Here is a 21,494-nt window from a genome sequence, read left to right as displayed (position 1 = left end):
CTTTGCTGCTCTTGATTCCATCATGCATGAACTCGGCTCTTCGGATTCCAGTCATTTATACATCCTCTCTCCCTTCACTTAACCATTAACAGGCATTTCTTCAGCCATTTAGATCCCAACTCATTGGAATTCCTTACCAAAGCCAATCCTCTCTCCCTCAAAACTCCCCACCTCCATCAAAGGCTTGGACATTCCTTCTAATCTGTCCTTCAGCTGTTGAGAGGTACCTTTTGGACATTTTCCCCTTGAAATGTGCTGCATAAAGACAAGTTGTTTATGGGGGAAATGGATTGGCAGAAGAAGACAGTCACATGTTAGCATGTAGTAGCCCAAATTGAGGGGGGGGGGAAGGTACCTACAATACCAACCAATTTGAGACTTCAGTTTGTGCTACAAGGTGCATTAGGTTGAATGGTTAGTGTGTTGCTCTACAGAACGGGCTTTGTCATCTTTGGGGGAAAGAGGTAGATAAAATCAGATCTGATTTATTTTGCCCTATAAAGCACACAAGCCCCAAGGTGGGCATTCGAAGAGATGAAATGGGCATGGAAAATGTCAAAGTAGCCCGGGCAGATTTAAGAAATGGGCAGTTAAAAACTAGAGCTTTTTGTTCACGACGCGGGGGAGGCCAATCAGCCCCTGTTGCCTCTGCTATCCCTCTGCACAAGTAACTCAGCCAGTCCTACCACCGCCTTTTTCTCCATAGTCCTGCAAATCATCTCTCTTCAGGAAATTACCCAATTCCGTTTTGAAAGCTACAGTTGAATCAATGTCCTCTCAGGCAGTGCATTCCAGATCTTAACCATTGGCTGGCTACAAAAAGTCACCTTGAATTATTTTGCCAGTCACTCTAAATCAGTGTCCTCCCTCCAGCCGCCAATGGGAATATGATTTCAGCAACAAATAAAAACCTAAATTTAATTACACGAGGTACATATGGGATCAAGATCTTGCAAAGGTTACATCCTGTTTAAAGACAATACAGATTCCCCATCTATCCTCATCCCAGCACTTTAGATGGCTGAAAGCAAAATTAGCTCTTAATGGTCAGAATGAGAGCCCTATTCTCCAATCACCAATCAGGATTTCCCTGAAGTTCTCTCCAATCTGGTGACGCTGCAGAAATGTAACTTGCACCACATTAGGCTACAAATTTTTTTTAAAAAAAACCCGAAAGACTGATGTGAAAAGTCAAAAAGAAGCCAAGTTAATTGTATCCCTTTCCCCAGGCTTGAAGGGTCTAGCACAGAGCTGCGATTGCAAGTGAACAAACTGGAAGAAGAGCTGGATCAGGGGAAGAAGAAATACGCCATGCTTGAAATAAAGATGCGTAATGCTGAACGGGCACGTGAAGACGCAGAGAAGAGAAACCAACTTCTGCAGAAGGAGATGGAAGACTTCTTTTCCACATTAGGAGACTTGACACTGGAAGCCAGGGAAACCAAACCCAAATAGCAAAACGTGCTTTTACGTTCTTAAAACTGCAACATGCAAGACCATGAAGACACCGTTTACATGCTTCATTGACATTTTCTAAGAAGTGTATGCATTTATTTTTAATGTTATGGATTGTGTTACGAGTATTAATAGACAATTCCATTTTGTACTGTGTTTTTTTTTTGTTGTTGTAAAGCCTCGGAGCTCTCACAGGCTGTTTACGTGTTCACATCCCAAAGAACAACCTTGGAATTTCATTGTCTTCTCGTTTATCTCCACTCCAAAGCGTCCCACACCTATGCTTCTCCTACTTGAGAAGCAGTGGTATAGCATTTGATGGAGTGAGAGGCTCATCCCTTCGCTCCGAAAGGATTCGTAGGAATTGCCATTGTGCTTTTTCATAATTTGCCTGGGCTTGAAGTGATGTATCTGTGATATTTGCACATACAATTAGACTGGGCAGGGTTGAATACAAGGCCTCACTCCATAAACTATTTCAGGAGCCAAATTGTCAAACTTTATATATATATAATGGAGGAATTTGTTATGTTACATGTACCAGTTTAAGACATTCTGGACTAACAGTGACAGCCAGTTTTGGATCACACTCTGGTCAGAGACAGTGAAACTTTTCTGTATATATGCAAGTATGAAAAACTTCCATGCACTGCCACCTGAATACCAAGTTGAAGTGGCTGTTAGCTCTCCATTGACCCTATAAAAATGAAACATTAAATTGAAAAGCGAAGCAGTCCAGTGGACTGGATGGGAATTTTGCTAAATGTATTTTGCACTAGTTATACTGTGCAAGACTGCCTCCTGGAGGTGCCCTCTCATACCACTTCACTAAATTTGATCCTGGTGAGATTTTGTCCAAGTTACAGTTGGTATTAATAAGAAACTGACTGTACTTGGTACTGACACAAACTGTCTGATATGTCTGGACTGCACAAGAAACCATAGCACAATATGTAAATGGGTAGAAATTTAGAGAGAGGAAAGCAATTAGAACACAGGTTGTGTAGGGTAAGAATTGAAACGAAGACCATTCTCAATAAATCATATGAGAACACCTCTGTGAAGTGACGTATGAATTGAACGTCACAAAGCTGAACAATTAAGACAAACCACACACAAATTGCCCCTCGTTTTCCCTCTCTGATTTGTTTACACTCAGAATAATCTTGCCGGATTCCTGGCTGCTTTCCTATCAAAGATGCAGAGGAATATTACTGCAATCGGCAGCTTAGCAAAACATGCCCAGGTTATGCAGTCAGGAATGAGCAGATTCTCTCTTCAAGCCATGTAGAAACTGAAAATAAAAGCAATGTGGGGTTATGGAACCAAGAAAAAAAAAAAGAATTCTCAGGTTAATAGTCCTCATCACTGCTGAGCATTAAAACTCTGATCGTTCATGGTTGCTTGTTAATTTACAGGCTATTCAGAGGGTATAAGATGAAAAGTAAATGCTAATCTTTTATAATGAAGACAATCATCTGTCAAGTTTCCTCCCTCCCCTCTTATAACATACTGAACTGGCTGGATCAAAGCAGAGGACAATTTTTACAACTGACTGCAGATGTGAAGGGGGAGAAGTCTGTATTTATAATATCAATTATCAAATGGAGCACAACAAATATCCAATTTGTAAGTGATAATGCAGATAATGTGAAATGAAAGAATACTTAACTGTGACTCTAATACGAGTGTGGGGATACACTGGCATTGGCCAGAAATTAAGCCTGATGATAATTGCCCAATATTCCACATAGCTCAGCTCAAAAGGGACATTGATTAATTCATGAGAAGCTAGGGTTTCCATCATTTTTCGCTGGATTGGTTGTGGGATTATGTTCAAAATACAAACTAAAACTTTAGTGAGAATTAAAGTTACTTGTATATGGACAGATGTTTTAATACTCCCTGTGATAATGCATTTTGCTGTCATTTTGATCTCTCCAGATACGCCGACTTTTCCCTAAATTGCAATCCTGTTTAGCTGGTGTGTTTAACTCCTTTTGCTGAGTCAGGAACCATTCTGAATATTTAACTCTTGTCACTCAACATTTCACAGCCACTTTGCAGGCTCCCAGCAAAACTCATTGTACTGTACACTTACATCAATATTCATTCAAAAGATATCCATGGCACAATTCCTTTTACTGCATGATAGTCTTAGTTTTACTGCTTCCAGCAAATGTTCACATCAGTGAAAGCAAACAATACTACAGATGTGGGAGAGATTAAAAACCCAGCTTCGCAGTGGCCACAGAACATCTGGTATATCATCCAGCTCATGTCACTCATGAAAAAATGGCTTTCAATTCATTCACACTAGCATAACCAGTGTGTTTCAAGTATTTTGCACCTATATCACAGTGATACGGTGCAGCTTTATATTTCTATTAACTACCATGATGTTTAATTGATCGGTACGGTTTCAATAAAACAGAACTCCGCAAAAGGAATATGTTGGGAGAAGTAGATCCAAGTGGCTTAAAAGTGGATGTTTTCTGCATGTGAGGTGTACATTTTATAAAGGTCTTTGTCACCGCCAATTAAATAAAATCTAGTCCTCGCCTGTTGTCATAAGTTAACTTTCAGGCCAATCTGAATGCACGGTGGTGGGCTGGTGGAATGTGTTTCAAAGGTAAGTATTGTAAAGTGAGATTTTGCTTCTGACAATGGATATACATGCGTTTTAACTGTGTGCCAAGAAATCTTTACCAGTGCGAATGTCAGAATCTTGGACTAAGGGAAGGGAAAAGGAATTGAAATGGAAATGGAATTTGGGAATGGGAATAGAATATGAGATGCCTTCATGGATATTGAACAGGTTCACCCTGACTCAAGTTGATTCCAGTATTGGGTAGAAAGTCCACTGCACCAGGTTATTATCCACAAGATTTCACACTCAGTTTGCATTTGCTGAATCATTTTAATACAGACAGACACCTGATGCCACACATACCCTCACTATTAATTGAAAAATAGCGGGAAAAATCCATTAATGGCTGTTCTCCACCCCCCCCCCCCCCCAAATCCTGTTGCGGGGTAGCTTACAGTATTCACTGTCCCAATAATACCTTTTGGAAACCAACTATAGTAAATTCGGCTATGGTATGAATCTACATTTACCAGTTGAGAGACTAACTTATGTTATTTTGTTTCTCTGCCCTTCATCTCTACTCACATAGCCACATGAGCGACAGGCTATCATTTGAGGGGGAGTGCATTTATAGGCTATTCAACTGCATAGTGCGTCACAACCTGTCCTCTTCACACCCAATCCAGAAAATTTCCAGCAGGGGTCATTGAATGACATCGGAATGGGGAGTCCTGGTTACTTCCCTTCACCTGGAAATGCTGAGGCCAAGTGCAGCACCCCCACCCCCCACCGTGATCAACCAGCTCAACAAGGGGAAGTTAGTAACATTGCTGCCATACCTTTAATTGAAAAGAAGAAAAAAAATCCTTCTGAAACTGGGCTAATGGTGAGACCTGTTCCACCAAATGAAGCCACGGTAAATTGTGAAGGCAGGTAGAAGTTAGCAAGGGAGAAATGTCCGTATAACGTAACACCACTAAAAGCCCAAAAATGGATCCACGTAGAATCACCACAGTTTTAGCCAATAACAGCAGGAGTGGGAGGGAGGCGTTGGCTAAGTCTCAGTTGCATTCTCCTTTGAGTGGGGACACAAACAGCCTGTGGGGAGCGTACAATACCAGATGGTGTCACACAAAAAAACCCCCTGTGTTTTCACCGAATGCCAGTTAGTTATATACATTCTGTTTACGTTTGGAAACAATTTGACACGAATGCTGGATAACATATAGCTTGAATCCATGAGCAATGCAGATTTCCTCTTGTTTCATGTTTGTGTATAAACTCAGGACAGTGATGGTGCTGTGTCCTGGCCTTTTCTGGACTGGCTGGCAAAACAGCAGCTAGCTCTGTGTCGCATTATTACAGTGACCCCAAGCAACTAAATAAGGCAGATTATTTACCTGCTGGTCTGAGATAGGACATGTAACATAGATACGATGACAACAGTATTAATAGATACATATGCCTTATTTTTAAAGATTAAATCGCTAATCACAGTTCTGGAACAGCAGTTTTCTGTGCCTTGTGCAGCCGTGTTTGCAGACTAGATACTGGTAGTCCCCAACAGTCCATGGAAATAACTATTAAAATAATGAAGTTGTCTTTGAAAATAAGGCCTGTACCTTGTGATAATAAATTATTGCTTGACGCGTGAACCAATTTGCACATACAGTTTGAGATTCGAGCATGTCTTTTGCGAGACCTTTCAGATTTGTAAATGTCCAACCGATGTTATTGATGTATTTCATTGTTTTTTTGCACTACTTGAAAAGGAGCCTGTAAGTGAATGGGCTCGGAACTGTTCTTGTACTGAATATATTATGCTTTTTAAGAGAAAAAAAATAATTGACCAGTTTGTGATTTTTACAAAAATTTCAATATGAAGCTTGGCTGAAATATCTAATGTTAACAAGCGGTGCTGTGCAATAATACAAGCAGAAAATTAAATCCCTGCGCTATGCCACCACCATCACCCCTGCCGCCCCATTGCTAACTTGTTAAAATCAGCAAAGCCCCCCCACCCCCCAATCACCTCTACCACTGTAACAATCTTCAACAAAGATTCAAATCCTCAATAGGCAAAGGAGTTAATATTAGTGAATACTGGAAATCTTAAATAATGAAACATGCTGGAAAAATGCACAGTGAGTCAGTCAACATTTGAAAGAGCTGGGTTAAACGCTTCATTAACCATTGATTGGCTCACCAGTTACTTGTGAAATTGACCTCTTTGAAGTACTAATAGAGCTTTGTTTAAAAACATATTTTACATGTATATATTCCCATATATATACATATATATATATATATATATACATATGGGATGTGGGCATCGCTGACTAGGCCATCCCTAATCACCCTTGTTCAGAGAGCATTTAATAGTCAACCACATTGCTGTGGGTCTGGAATTCACACGTAGGCCAGACCAGGTAAGGATCAGAGATTTCCAGTGTGCCATCTCCTGTAATTTCTGCCTTTATTTCAAAATCTTGATTGTTAACCCTCAGGTTAAGCGAGTTTTCCCCAGCAAAATAACCGATTCCTGTTACTTTGTGATCACCTATGCAGCAGTTGACATAAGCAGCAGAGTTAATAGTGACAATAAAATTAGATTCAAATCCAAGATTATGAATTTGTGTGCCCATTGGCTATTAACTGAGCCATTGCCAAATTTTAAAGCAGGGAATTATTTTTAAGAATATAAAGGATCATTTGCTTTAGTCTTGAAGCTCTCCGAGATTTCTCCTAGAATTTCATTTTTGGTTTTAAGTTTGCTATTAATCTGTTGAGAAAAACATTTGTACCAGCACTGCTCACAATAATCTAATAATTGATCTTGCCATTTATCTCTCGATTTAAATTGGAAAACAGTTTATCTTTTGTTGTGAAATACTTCAGCTACAAGCACCCCCTGCTGGTGCAAAATGGGCCACAGACTAATTAACAGTTCAATCAAACCTGCTTCATTCTTTCGTTCACTTTAAGAAAACCTAATTTATTTGTTTCGCCACTCTCATATGCCCCTGGAAGAACTATGGCTTCAATAAATCAGTTCTCCACTTACGCCAAGGCACGGTAATGCAAACTGATAAATTGTGCTCTTTCTTACCTGGATGAAATTGGTTATCTGCAGATGCCAGGCCCTAATATTGTATCAACTTCCTCGCAACATCTCCAAGGAGCTTAACCACCTTCTCTACAGCCTCTCCCATCATGTCAAGTTCTTAAACTAGTCTACCTCTTGCGCTCTATCCACTACACCCCTCCTCCTCCGCTCAGCAAAGAGTTTAGGAGCTAAGCAATTCCCAGCTGAAAATGTATCTGAAAGCTGAAGAAATCTCACAACATTCGCAAAACTACAAATACCAGGAGCAGAATAGTAGATCGCATTTTTTAAAGGGGAAATGGAAGAACTGAAACTGCCTCTCACAAAGAACAAGAATTGCTTTTTGAAAAGATAAACTTTCAAGAAAGTTATATTTTGCGATAAAAGACAATTTTTCTCAGCTCACTGAACTGTGGGGACCTACCCAAAGACTTCAATCACTGCTGGTCTGGATCCCCACAAAACCCCTTGCCATTGAATCCCAACTTGCCTTCAGAGAGTGGGATGAAGTTCTATTACAGCAAAATTGAACTGCTAAACATTTGATTTTTTTTAAAAAAAAGTACATATGTGTTAGCACACATAAAACTACAGTATTAAAATTCTAGTACCTGTTCCCTTCAGAAGCTTTTGTTTTTGTTTTCTAAATGTTTACACCTTAAAAAGAATTTGGTGTTGCCAGTTCAAAATCCAACCTCTTCGTGGATAACTTTTAACTTTGACTGTATTCTAAAATCTAACGAATGAAGTGGGCCAGTAGTTGGACACTTTCAAGATCAGATAGTCTGGCTGTTGTGTATCTCTTGTACAAACTCTCTCCAACACTCAAGATGCAAAGCAAGTCCCTGAAACATTTCAGGTGTGTTACTGCAGCTGACCAGTGTTCATAGAGACAGAAATAAATACTAAACACATGAAATCGGGTCACTGCTATCAAGTGGCTTGAACGTGTTTCAAAATGGTTAGATAGTGAAGGGAGTGCCTTCTAGCTGGGGATTCTAAAATGTGGGGCCTATGTTGAGATTGAAACACCATACAGAATGGAAATGTAGAACTGCCTCACGGGTTGGAAGCTATTCATATATCTACGATCTAACAGCCTCGATTCTTAAAGGAGAGGAAAATTAGAAGTAATTACAACTTCTGAGCTTAAGAGCGCAGGCGAGGAGCGAATGCAAAAACCATACTGCAACATTCAGGCAATTTTTTAAATTGGGGAAGAAAAGGACAGAAAACTGTTGAAAAGTAGTTGGGGGGGGGGCGGGGAAGGTGGGAAAAAGGAAATTTCTGATCAAGACAGGTGAATGATGTCATTAATATGGCCAAAATTTTCTCCGGTTGCTATTTCTAGAGAAATCAGATGCTAGTCTTTTTAGAATCACCTGTGATTTCACTAGAAATAAAAACAGGAAATCTCCCCCAACAGGTAACTGAATAAAGACATAAGGAGCACAACATCATCCCATTAGCTTTACTAATATTCATCAGGTAGTGCAGTACCACAATCTATGATAACAGCTTCCCATCGTGCTGTTCATTCTAGTTCCTGTGCCAGACTGTTACATTCACTTAATTCAGTCAAACTCCATGTTCAACAAACAGATGTTTATCTGTAACCATAAGCAGCAAGGAAACATCCACAACAAAAACCAAATTAAATCAAAACATAAAAAAATTAAGCTGCCATTTTAATCTTTACCAATTGAAAAAACACAATGTTGAAAATAAAGCTTAGGAGCAAATAGAAACATTTGTCTCATGACAGAACCTATGTACTAAAGTTTATGTTGCATCTTTGAACGCCTTCATTAACATTTTTCCTCTCAGTGGGCTTAGTGCCATGAAGTTGGAGTTCCTATTCTCTCTGGATCGGTCAGCTGGAGAGAATGAAGAGGTGTCCCTGTGGTTACAAATTGTCAGGTGGAAAGGTCTAGCATGAGCACAGAAATTCCAAGGTGAATCACCTCAGCAACCTGAAACATGTCTTTCCTTATGTTAGAAGAATAATTATGCATTTGTTTTGTCCAAAAGATTTCAAAACAAGCTTGTGGTAAGTCTGGAAAAGGAGACCTGTTTTCAAATGTAGATAGAACCGTTACATAATTATTTCCGAATTCTTACAGTCGAGATGTGCATTCAACTCCTTATGGAACAGACCCACCAGCCTGTTTCTTACTTGCCCTCATCTGCGCACTCTCCTCAGGCTTCACTTTGCCCCCAATCTTTGTGTCTTCCATAATCTCCAAATCAGCCTCTGCCTGCCTGATCCTAGGCCTATCCCAGTAACACTGTCATCTTTAGAAAGGGCAAGACAGAAAAATTGAATATACGAGTCAAGAACTGTGAATAATCATGGCTGTTCAGTTATAGTTTTCACAGAAAATTGCAGTGTCATAGAATTTGACCAGTAAAAAAACACTAGCGTAACATGGAATAAATATGACCTATTATTCAGCCACAACATCAATTCAGTACAGTAACATACCACGTATGGTGTAACACCTCGATTTGTAAACAGAAAGCAAAGTCACAGGAGATGCGCTTAGTTTAAAACAGTACATATGGCAAGCATTTTTCTGTGTCACACTTTGTCCCTCACAGGTGAGCATTTCTTCAATTTTTTGGCTCAAATTTCAAATTAATAAACCAGCGGAAAATCAGAGCTGAACAAGTAATCAAAACACCAATCAGTGAGCGACATGCATCAGACCACAAATCAAAATGGACAACTGACAACAACTAGCAATAACACTGAACCAATCAAGTTATTCCAAATATTTTTTTGAAAATCCCTTTAGCCTGCCTTCCTGCTTTATCCAGTGATATAAACACTTCCAACAGAAGTAAACTTTTATTACATAAGACAAATAGAAATGTTTATCCAATATAATTTGGTTCTCTATTTAGATGCTAGCACATATATGAGAAGTCAGAAAATTGAGTTCATTGAAGTTCTCAAAACCAGTAGTCAAATCAGCACCTTATAATTCTGGCTGTGCCTGTGCATAGAATTACAGTCTGCCAAGACTTGCCAAAAAAGAATACTTCTGTGCAAAATAAAGGTGTTCCGTTCTTTGTATAAAATATTTGAAACAAATGAAAATATTAATTTAAAACTGTGAAAATACAGGTTAAATATTTTCAGCAGCACGTTGTGTTATTAAACTTTAAACAATGGCAAATTTCAAAATGGAATCTTGGCACAGAAGCTGTAAGGTTGCTTGTCTTCTTATACTTAGAACCAAAGACAGAGATTTGTTATTACAATTTTTAGATTTATTTATCTAACTGGGCAAGAAAAACACCATTTATGTTCCAGCAGTCATTCAAAAATGTATTTTAATATCTCTGGGGATATCTCTTACAAACTTCACACATTATATCATTCAAGATGTGCGTTCCCACCTACAGTTCCTTGCAACATTGTAATCTCCGACTTACTGTTAAGCAATGGAAGGTGATTTGCCTATATAGGTCATTCACTGATGCAACTCTCATGCTTCACACATTGCAATTTCACATGCAGATTTCAGCGGTATATATTTTTTTTAAAAATTCCCACTTGCTGGCAGACATCACATTTCAACTTGAATTGTACCGGGAGGTGTCAACAAATGCCGCCTTTAAAAAAAAGAGCATTGCACAAAGTCAGTCACTTCTAAGATAAAAGCTAAATACTGCGGATGCTGGAAATCTGAAACAAAAACAGAAATTGCTGGGAAAACTCAGCAGGTCTGGCAGCATCTGTGGAGAGAGAAACAAGAGTTAACGTTTCGAGTCCGTATGACCCTTCTTCGCTCTGAGGAAGAACTTTCTGCCTGTCGTGGGGGGTTGTGCGGGCGCGTTTGTGGGCGGGTTCCCGATCGGTGCCCCCCAATCGGGGGCGTGCTGCCATTTTACGTAGGCAGGCCAATTAAGGCCTGTCCAGTGGGACGTCTGCCCTGAAGCGCTGTCCGCTCCCTGTGCGGGCGAGGGGGGGGTGGGGGTGGACTCCCTGAACAGGTCTGTGTGCTCTTCTGCGCGTGGGCAAAGAACCCACAGATCTCCCTAGGGCAAAGTGCTGCCTCAGGGAGATCGCTTCAACTTTAAAAACTGTGCTGGACGGAGAAGAAAAGAATTGACATCTCCCCTCATGTGACACTGTCACATGCGATGGGACATGTCAATTACTTGAGTGCCAAAACTTAATAAACCTTTTTAAAACCCTCATGAAACCCCTTCCCACCTGTGGATGAGGTTTCATGTTTTATCGGAACCCCGCCTGAGCTCCCGACCTTCACGCCAACCGTAAGCCCTGATGATGACCCCAATTAGGTAATTAACAGGCCTTAATAGGCCTTTGACAGTTTGGCAGCCTGCGCCATTTTACGCGTTGGTGTGTGTGCTCCGCCCCCACATGGGAAATTCTGCCCTCCGATTTGTTTCAGCCACTTGTAACGTACACTGACATGTTCCACCAACAGAAAATAACCCATTCTATTTCTGGAGTTATACTTGAAAAAAGTAAGCAAAGCCAACTTGACCCCGGTTGACTAGAAGTTCTTCCTAGAAACAGCTAGCTTCTAATTGTCACAGAATGAAACTGTGCTTCACGTGGGGAGGGGCGTGGGGGTGGGATTCCCTGAATTGGGGCCTGTGCTCTTTCACGCATGCATGCAAAAGAGCTCAGAAATCTCCCCGAGGCACAGTGCTGCCTCAGGGAAATTAAGTTCCAAAAAGTTTAATCAAGAAAAAAAAATTTAAGACATGTCCACTCATGTGACAGTGTCACATGAGCTGGGGCACGTCAACGAACTTTAATGAAAAAGTTTGTTTTATTTATAAACCCTTTATGAAACCTCATCCCGCCCGTGTATGAGGTTCCATGAAGAATGTGAAGGCTGCCTGGGCTCTTCTCCTGCCCCCCACCCACCTTAAGATTGGACGGACAGCTTTCTCAACAGGTTTAGTTACTTCATTAATGGCCTTAATTGGCCTTTGACAGTTCAGTCGGCTGCGTGCCCGCTGAACTGAAAATCTAAATGATGTGCGGTGACGTTGGGATGCACGCCCGACTTTTTACACCTCAGTGAGCGAGCCCTGCCACCTCACGCTCACCAAGCCGAAGGTTCAGCTCATGGTATTATTCATCTATCCTAATAAAACCCTCTGACCTCCCAGGAGCAGATCTGCAAGTATATTAAAACATTAGGACTTCAATGAAGTTTCAACAAAATTTGGGGTCCTAAACACCTGACTATTCAAAAACCTATTGAACATGTTATCAACTCTAGCCCAACTCCAAATGTCTAATTTACTTGAAACAAGCTAGAAATTAATTGAGTCAGATGCCAACCGGTGTGAGATGAAACTTTTAAAGGAATAGATAGATTAGCACGGAGGCAAGAGTTATCTGTACAAATGGTCACTTGAGTCAACAGAGCAAAGTATCTCTGATGGGGGAAGTCCAGGACTTGAAATATTAACTGTGTTTCTCTCTCGCTCCACAGATGCTGCCAGTTCTGCTGAGCTTTTCCAGCATTTTCTGTTTTTGTTTCAGATTTCCAGCTTCCACAGTATTTTGCTTTTATAAAAAAATCAGGTCATTATGTAAGGATATTACATGGAAGCAATGCGGTTAAAATGGAGTTAAGACACAGATCATGATCTAATTGAATAGCAGAATAGGCACAAGGGGCTGAATGACCTACTCCAGTTCCTGTGTTCTTTCCCATGTTCCTACTGGCAGATGTGGTTGGAATCGAAGATCTTTACAGGCAAAACACATATGTCGTGGTTCAGGACAGTCCAAATCATTGTAGGCAACGTGATGTTTAATGTTAAGGCTGCATTGGTGTGTAAATATATTTAGATATAATCAAAATAAATCCTTATATGCACTATTTTGTGCATACTGAATTGGCCAAGACACTTAGCTAATAGCACCTCGTCAACACCCCTTTGCCTTTTTGTCTATGACATCTTTGGCAAGCTCTTCTTTGCCTCCACCTATCACTGGCCCTTTATCCAGCTCTACCTGTCCCACCCCCCTCAACCAGCTTATATTCCACCTCATTTCTATATTTTAGTTCTGATGAAGAGTCATATGGACTCAAAACGTTAACTGTGTTCTTCTCCGCAAATGCTGTCAGACCTGAGTTTTTCCAGCTATTTTTGTTTTTGTTGGCCAAGACACTTGGTTGTCAAGGCAACTAGCAATGGACAATAAATGCAGCTTTACTAGCATCGCTCACATCCAGAGGTCATAAAGCATACATTTTATCTGTCTTACCTGGGGGAGGTGCAGAAAGGGGCATCCATACTCACTACACCTACATTCTTCCAGTTCAAAACAAAGACACAAGTACCATTGTCATCATCGGAAGTAAGCAAAAGTCAGCAACTTTTAAGATTTGTTTTTCTTAAAAGCATCATATTCTGGCAGTCTTCATATTTCACAATCATTTTTTAAAAAATCCTCCACCAAATTCTGTACAGATTACTCACACGTCTGATTATTAGTACATGATTTGGTCCGAACTTCAAAAAGGGACAGCAACACTTGCAGTACTCTATACCCATTGTATTGGTCAGTAAATGCAAATCACATACATCTCAAAGCATTGCAACCCCAATTTTTGTACGCAAGTCCACATTGGTAAAAGCATCATAAAGCACCTTTTTAATGTGATTTATTAATGTCACACAACATTGGTATGTAAATGTATTTACTTGTACCAAAAGCAACTATCCCTATGATTGTGTACAACTTGGGACTCCATGCGTTCAGAAATAGCCAGGCAAGTCACTCAGTTTTCAGGGAATCTAGTGGACAGACAAAGAGGCAGCCTAACTAGTGTCACTGGAGTGGACACCTATAGGAAATGGTTGCCACTCCACAGCAAAGTATCTTCACTGGAGTCTGCTTAGTTGTAAACGATACATGAGGTTTCCTTACAGATTACAGCCTTTAGAAGGATTGCCTCCCATATTATAGTTAGTTTCATTTTAATATTCAAATAAAGCTAAGTAAAACAATAGCTTATATTTTATTAGCCTCATCACTGCAGTTTAGGACTATACAACTGAAGCTATAATTGTTATCCACCTTGTAGGGAGGTCTCAATATCAGAAGCATTGCCAGGTATTGAGCCATAGTTTGATTGCATGTGTATACTTGATCAGCATCAAGTCCTATCTCATTCTGGAAGCCACAGTTTATCACAAAAAATAACACTTCAATTTGCTGAGTTTAAAACTTCAATATTCTTAACTCTTTCTTTCACCCAAGAGCCAAATGCTGCCTCTCACTTACAGTGTGGATTGACATTCCCAGATCTTACAGGTGAGGACTGTCTGCCATTTAGCACCAGTGACAGTGGAAGCTGCACACAACAATTTGGGCATGTCACAATGAGACTTGCATATCCAATATAAGGGCTACATAACAAATCTGGACTGAAGTCTACTAAATCTCTCATTGTTTCATTTTAAGCATGATACCTTCAGTTTTGACTTCTTAATTACCCAATGAGGGATAGTCATGAATTTACAGAACACAATTTAGCCAGATTCAAAATATTGTACGTTTGTATTTGGAAACCCTCACATTTTAACCAAAATAAATACAGGGTAGTCATTTGGAGAACGCAATTCTTTTGCTTGATATTTGCAGATACAGGTGTGTAGTACTAATGTTAAGTTCATAAGGTTAACAGTAAATCCTCAATATCAAACAGCACCATCTAAATGAACAGCTCCCTCGACATGTCGGGGTATTAAAATTACACCAATACCCCCTCCATCCATTGAAAACATTACAGAATATGTATTCTAACTTGAACTACTGTCCTTTAAGAAAATATTAACGAACAACAGAATGTAGTAGGCACAAGAACAGGAATCTACCAGTTCAATTTCGATTATAGTGATTTAACCACAAACACATACAAACCTTCCTCTTTTTCCCCCCTTCTGAATTAAAAAAGTTTCCTAATTTAGGCCCATTAAACTTTACATATGCATTAAGAAAGTGTGTGTGTGTGTATTATATATAAAAGGTGAATCGTCTGAAATAAATTGCACTTAATAGTAAAAAGGTAGAGAATTAAAATTAATACACCAATTTGGCTGAGGAAATATGTGTCTGCAAAACTGCAATGGCTGAAATGGTGAAACAGTTAACTGGGCAGCGGTGTATAAACTGATAAGGTGATTCCTCCAGAACAGTTGTGGTTGCCCCTTTGGTAGGCTGGTAGAGCAAAGGGAAGAATCAGAAAAACACAACCATCTAGGAACCAAAAGAAGTTGATTTGGATGAGGAAAGCACAGTTAAAGAAACCAGTTTTTTTTACAAAAATAAACCATTTTGATTTGTATCATTTTATATTTGAGACATTTAAAGGCCAATAAGGAAACCAACAGTCTGGCTATTGCATATTACAGTTTTGCACGCAGTACTTTTAATAGGCAAATGTTAGTCCAACTTGTGAGAACCAAAATGGGAAATAAATGCTTACTGGTAAGGAATGTGGTAGTCCACAAGCTGGAACTAGAGTCCCTGCATCCTACAAGGCTTGAACCAAAAAGTCAACAGCTTGCAGCACTTATTATCCATCTTATCAGGAAGTCCCGATGCAATTAGTTATGCAAGTTCATTTACTGAATAGCAGCTCCTTATTTTTCCAATTCCAGATTTTGTATTGAATTTAAAGTGGCTATGGATGTCTCCTACAGAAAATTATTTCAAGCAATATCTCAGACTAAACTAATCAGTTAGTGTATTCTAACTTGATCAGCCAACATTGAACATTAGGTATAACTAACATTGTTAGGTGTAGCTTTAAGCTACACAGGGTGCAACACTATTCAGTAGGCAACTTAGTCTGCTGTTTACAAATTGGGAACTCGAAACTTTAGATAATTTACATCAATATTGTTTAAACAAATCCCACAACCCAAACAACTCTCGAATAGTCCAACTGAAGTTGCCTATAGCAATTGAACGGGAAGTTACAGCAGGTCCTTCATGATTGAAAAGGCAGAGCTGGTGACAGAGATGGCAACAAACCACTTTTCTGCTTGGCAGAATCTTTAGCACGTCAATCAGACCGTTGTTGGGCAATATGCGTTGTTTCAGATTTTTAAATGCTGTTCCACGTGTAAACTCAATCTATAGGCATGCATGTAATTAACGTAGTAAAAGAACAAATGGGGTTAAACTGCAGTGCCCCACATTTGATAACTCAACAGTTAACACAACAAAGTAAGAGGTTAACAAGAAACAACAACCCATTAAAAGGGTCCTTCCCAATGTCAGTAGTCAAATTTATGTACTCGTATGTTGAACTGACAATTTAACCCTGGGCTGTAACCAACACAAGTTCAAGGTCAAAGGTCAATAAAGCTTTCTGAAATTCACCCTTTGCTTGTTCAGTCAATGTTATTTTTCAGCTAGCCATCAACGTGTTCTATCAAAAGGCCACTGCAACTCTAATCAATCCATGTCTTTTGTGGAAGAAAACAGACAAACATAAAGTAACCCTGTGCCATAATTTATTCATTTTAAATGTGGCATTTGTTGAAATATACACTCCATTTTTAAAGCAGGATTTCACCCAGGAAGCAGTTAAATGCAAGAAAAAGCAAGTTTACTGCATACTGCATCTAGACAGCTATGAGTCAACTGGCCAGAAGCAGCCAACTATTGTAACTTTAGGACTATTGGCATGGCATAATTAACTCTTTTCAAAGGAACTGAATTACTTGATCATTTTCCCCAAATTGTCTGCGTCTCCCCCAACCCAGAGATAAAACATGTCAGATAACAACTCAAAATTACACTTCCAACATTTATTTTTCCATATTGGAAGGTTGTGGAGCATTGACAAAGCACGAAATACAAAGTCACTAAATGAAGCTTCATGTAAAATGCCAGAACTTTCTCCAAGAGTCACTGAGGATATAAGAAAAATGGCTTACTGAAGGAATCAGCCCAGAATAATCTGCAAGTGACTGACAAATTTTGTGAAAACATTAGTTACCAGAAACAGCTTCCCCCAAGCCCATACAAATTTGGCACTATCAGCATAATTATTTGTTTATGACACACACAAACAGAAAAACTGTGCGAAAATGCAAATGTAATTTGTAAAAATGGTGTAGTTGCTTAAGCACAGTGAAAATATGGATACATGTTTTTTTTGGAAGAATAACTGAAGGGTAAAACAGATTACTGAAAGGGCAACATTAACAACAGCATAGCAGCGATTCTGGTATCCTGTTGGTTTAAGGCAGACACTAAAAACAAGATTTACAACTGAAATAAAAAAGAATAAACACTGTCAAATACAGCACAGGACAATCAACAGCTGCAAAGAGAAAAGGTAGGTTTATACTTCTTGAACTGATAACTGGATGCAACCACAAACCCTTGACCAGTCTCTCTTTCAGCTGCTGTCTGACCTGTTGAGTACTTGCAGCGCTGTGAAAATTTCCAGCAGTTATATTTTTTTCCTTTTTAATCTATAATTGTACAGTGGCTTTGGTAGCACAGTGGTTATGTTACTGATTGGCAAGCCAAAGGCTGGACTAATGAATACAAATGAGTGTTCAAATGACAGCTGGGCAATTTTAATTCAGTCAATTAAAAAAGCTTGAAACAATGAAAAAAAAATGCTATGTCAGTTATGGCAACCACGTAACTACCGAATTATTGTCAAATTCCTTCTGAGGAAGAAAACCTGCTGCCCTTAGCCGGTCTCGACAACCACAGCAACGTGGTTAACTCTTAGGTTGTCCTCTGAAATGGCCTGGCAAGCTACTCAGTCTAGGGATGGAAATAAATGCTGCCTTTGCCAGTGACACACAGGGAAGGAACAGGTGATTTCCCTGCATGAGGAGGGAGATGGCTGAGAGAATGTGATATGTTAAGCTACACATTAACATAATGAAGTCCAAAAATCTAACTGAAAATTAGTTTACATCCAATTGTTAAGCTAGTTCACTTAATTTCACAGGCAGTTACTTCTGGGAGAAAAAAAAAATTCCAAAGATTTTCAACACTGCAAGAAATCCAAAATGTAACTTAACTCCTACTTTTAATCCTATTGTAACCAGTCTAATCAGACAGGCATTTAAATCAAATTGTGGCTTGAAACCATCAGCATAAGAGGGTGATCCATTTCTGGCACAAAGGGACTAAGCCGTGACTGTACTGAAGGAGACGGAGAATTCTTGATAGAGGGAGTTATCATTTCAGAAGCTGTTTAAGATATTGTTTTAGAAAATCTGTAAATCATCCCATGCCTTGGGAGATTGTTCATCTTAGTTCACTCAATCCACTATAACATGAACATCACAAAATCCTATAGTGCAAACGCCTGGGTTAGCTCATTGTTGCACTCATGAGACATGTATAAGCAAATTATTTTCATTCTATTTTGTTACCAATAACTGACTAAAGGTGGCTATTTTCAGGACAGAAATTGTCAATTATTAAGATGAACATGATTCATTAACACAAATCATTATCTCGGTTAATTTTGTAATATCCAATTCACTGCATACATTCCCGCAGTCCATACTGGATATAGACATTTAAGAGGTAAAAACCCCAGTAAGTATTCAGCACAAGTATACACTTAAAAAAATAAACTAACCCAAGGAGCAGATGCAGGCACCATGTCCTCAACTACCTAACCATGGCATTTATTACAATCTTACAATTCATTGTACACTAGATTTTAACTGAAGTAAAAATGGGGAAAAAAAATACTACAATCCCTTCACATCCCCAGTGTCCTCCAAAATAAGTATACCACACAGCTATCCCATCTTTACAATCAAATTTGTATCACAATTTGCAAATATTATTGCACATTAACTATGAGAAAACAAATATACAAATGCATTAAACATCTCTCTAACATACAAAGTACATGTATAACAATATTTCCTTCTACACAATAGTTTTAGCTGTGAATTTGGTTAACTCCTGGTGGTGGACCAGAGACATTTAACAACAGAAATAAATTAAAACTGTTACATTCCATATTGTACTGAATGGTAAGGAAGTGGGTAGTCTGATGGCCTCGAAATGGTACATTGATTGTGTGAGGTAGTTCATCAATTATCCAAAAACCTCTTTTGATACATTAGTTCTGTCACTTGTGAAGTGTGTAATGTTCACTTGGAATATAACCCTTTCTTGTCGAGGTTGACATTTTGACAAGTTGCATTTGGAAAGGCCAGCTACAAATTAAACCATCATTATAGCAGGGCGCTATATACTGTGACTTCCTAGTATAATAGAAAGGAATTAACCAAATCACCTGTAATTAGAAAGAACAGCTTATCGGGGGGGGGGGGGGGGGGGGGGGGGGGGGTGGGGGGGTGGAGGAGGATGGATTTTAGTAGAACAGGTTTAAAGCTGGCACTGGCTTTAGAAATATAGTTTGTTTTGTGCAGTCTTCACTAGTGATGCCCAATAATTCTGACATCACTCTTTCACTTCCCATTTTTTTCTAATCTCCATTACCTTAAACAACTGGACATAATCCTTTACCATTGGTTTGAATGCTCCTAACTTTGCACCCATTAACCTTGCCCAAAATGACTGCGTCAAAATTTAAAACACGTTCAGCTTTGGATGTGTAATGTAAACAGGTAGGCCACAAAGTCAACTAAAATTTATTACGGACACCGCGTTCTAGGTTTTCGAAACATAATGACTTGTTATCCTAGTCCACAACTAGCAGTAAGCCAGAGCCATCTGGAGTAGAAAAGATCCTAGAATGTTTGAATGGTATCAACCATTTCATGCAAGAGAGAGAGTGTGAAAAGTAGCCCAACTAAGCTGTCTCTCCACAAGTCTGGAGCTTCTTTGTATTTTGTGATCCATTTTTCCACCCAAAACAGACCCAAATGTAATGGTGTTAAATGTCAGTCCGTTACATGTGTACAAGTCATGCTTTAGGGTTACTTGTCCCACACTAAAGGTTGCTGTATTTAAGTTGCTGTGTATGTAAATCCAACATAATTCAAAGTCATATTCTATGGCAAACTGATTCCAATAAAATTAAAACACAGTTGGAGCTTTTTAAAAGCTGGTCTACCCTCTCTATCATTTAGCGCAAACAATAAGAACCCAGAGAGAGGGAGGCTAGTCATCTGCAACATCCCAGAGGTCCTGCCGACGTCTCTAGACTGCTGTCGGTGTCTGAGGCCAGTGTTGGATCTGTTGACATGGAGGACACATCATTGACAGATGAAGAAGAAGATGGGTGATGAGAACCATTGATCATTGCTGCACCTGTGCTATGAGAAATAAGGAAATAAGTCAGTAATATAGTATGCAGATCGTTTTTCAACAGCATTACAACAGATTAAACCAGCCACGTCAATGTAAAACAAACACAAGCAACTCTAAAGCAGAGAGCGCACTAACTCCAAACTCATTTACGTTTGTACCGAAGTGCAAAACCTGGAGAAATGAATTCAGGGTGACTTCTAAAACTGGCTTATATTCTGTCACTATGGCTGGAGCAACACCGTGTATACGGTTTAAGCAACAGTCTATTACAGGGTTCTTTATACAAGCTTCAGTTTAATTGATTGGTAATTAAAAGTAAACGAAATTTAAAGGAGTGGGTTAAATTAGGGGTTTGGTTTAAAATGATATCCATGATAATTCACTCGGACATTGATAACAGTTGACGGCAGGAAGCTAGGTCAAATCCCCACATTTCATCAGTTCCAACCAGGTGACACTCAGTAAGGGTGACACAGAAGTGGCAAAAGTAGAATCTCAATAAAAGAATTAAAAACAGACGAAAGTCTGGTTTAAAACCCACATGCACAGGGGGAAATGAATACAGGGATTTCACATTTCTTCACCGTACAACGTTTTGATAGCTCCGTTGTTCCACTATTTGAGACATTACATCAGTGCAAGGTGGCTGTCTGGGGTACATTTTAATGATTTTAATGTACACCCCAGTGGTTACAAACAAATTTAAGTTCCATGTGTACTTGAAAGAAAGTGCAGCAGGGGATTTTATGAAATCTATTTGCTGCGCAGTTTTTCTGTAGTATACATAAATGTCAGACGAGCACACAAATTAGGAGCAGGAGTAGGCCACTCAGCCCCTCGAGCCTGCTCCGCCATTCAATAAGAACATGGCTGATCTGAATGTAACTTCAACCCCACATTCCTGCCTACCCCCTGATAACCTTTCAACCCCCTTTTAAAGCAAGTATCTATCTAGCTCAGCCTTAAAAACATTCAAAGATTTTGCTTCCACCGCCTTTGAGGAAGAGAGTTCCAAAGACTCACGAACTTCAGGGAAAAAATTTCTTCCCATT

At 39.4% G+C, this 21,494-nt stretch overlaps 2 protein-coding genes across 7 annotated transcripts in view; one reads left to right on the top strand and one right to left on the bottom strand.

Annotated features, from left to right (window-relative positions):
- LOC121270898 (rho GTPase-activating protein 22-like) overlaps positions 1-4,013 on the top strand; it is a 370,801-nt gene extending 366,788 nt beyond the window's left edge. For all 4 annotated transcript variants that reach the window (XM_041176476.1, XM_041176477.1, XM_041176478.1 and 1 more), the window contains one exon: positions 1,230-4,013. In XM_041176476.1, coding sequence (XP_041032410.1) covers positions 1,230-1,455 — 226 coding nt within the window. In that variant the 3' untranslated portion in view covers positions 1,456-4,013. The remainder of the gene's footprint in view (positions 1-1,229) is intronic.
- Positions 4,014-16,671: 12,658 nt separating this feature from the next.
- The window catches only part of LOC121270754 (mitogen-activated protein kinase 8), a 94,245-nt gene continuing 89,422 nt past the window's right edge, over positions 16,672-21,494 (bottom strand). For 2 of the 3 annotated variants that reach the window (XM_041176148.1, XM_041176149.1), the window contains exon 12: positions 16,672-20,442. In XM_041176148.1, the coding sequence (XP_041032082.1) occupies positions 20,297-20,442 (146 nt within the window). In that variant the 3' untranslated portion in view covers positions 16,672-20,296. Of the gene's footprint in view, positions 20,448-21,494 lie in introns of all 3 variants that reach the window. The other variant, XM_041176150.1, reaches the window with a different exon arrangement.

Source organism: Carcharodon carcharias, chromosome 28 (assembly GCF_017639515.1).
Source record: "Carcharodon carcharias isolate sCarCar2 chromosome 28, sCarCar2.pri, whole genome shotgun sequence".
Taxonomy (NCBI): Eukaryota; Metazoa; Chordata; class Chondrichthyes; order Lamniformes; family Lamnidae; genus Carcharodon; species Carcharodon carcharias.
The sequence above is the reverse complement of the archived record's forward strand: the minus strand, read 5'-3'. Positions and strand labels throughout refer to the sequence as shown.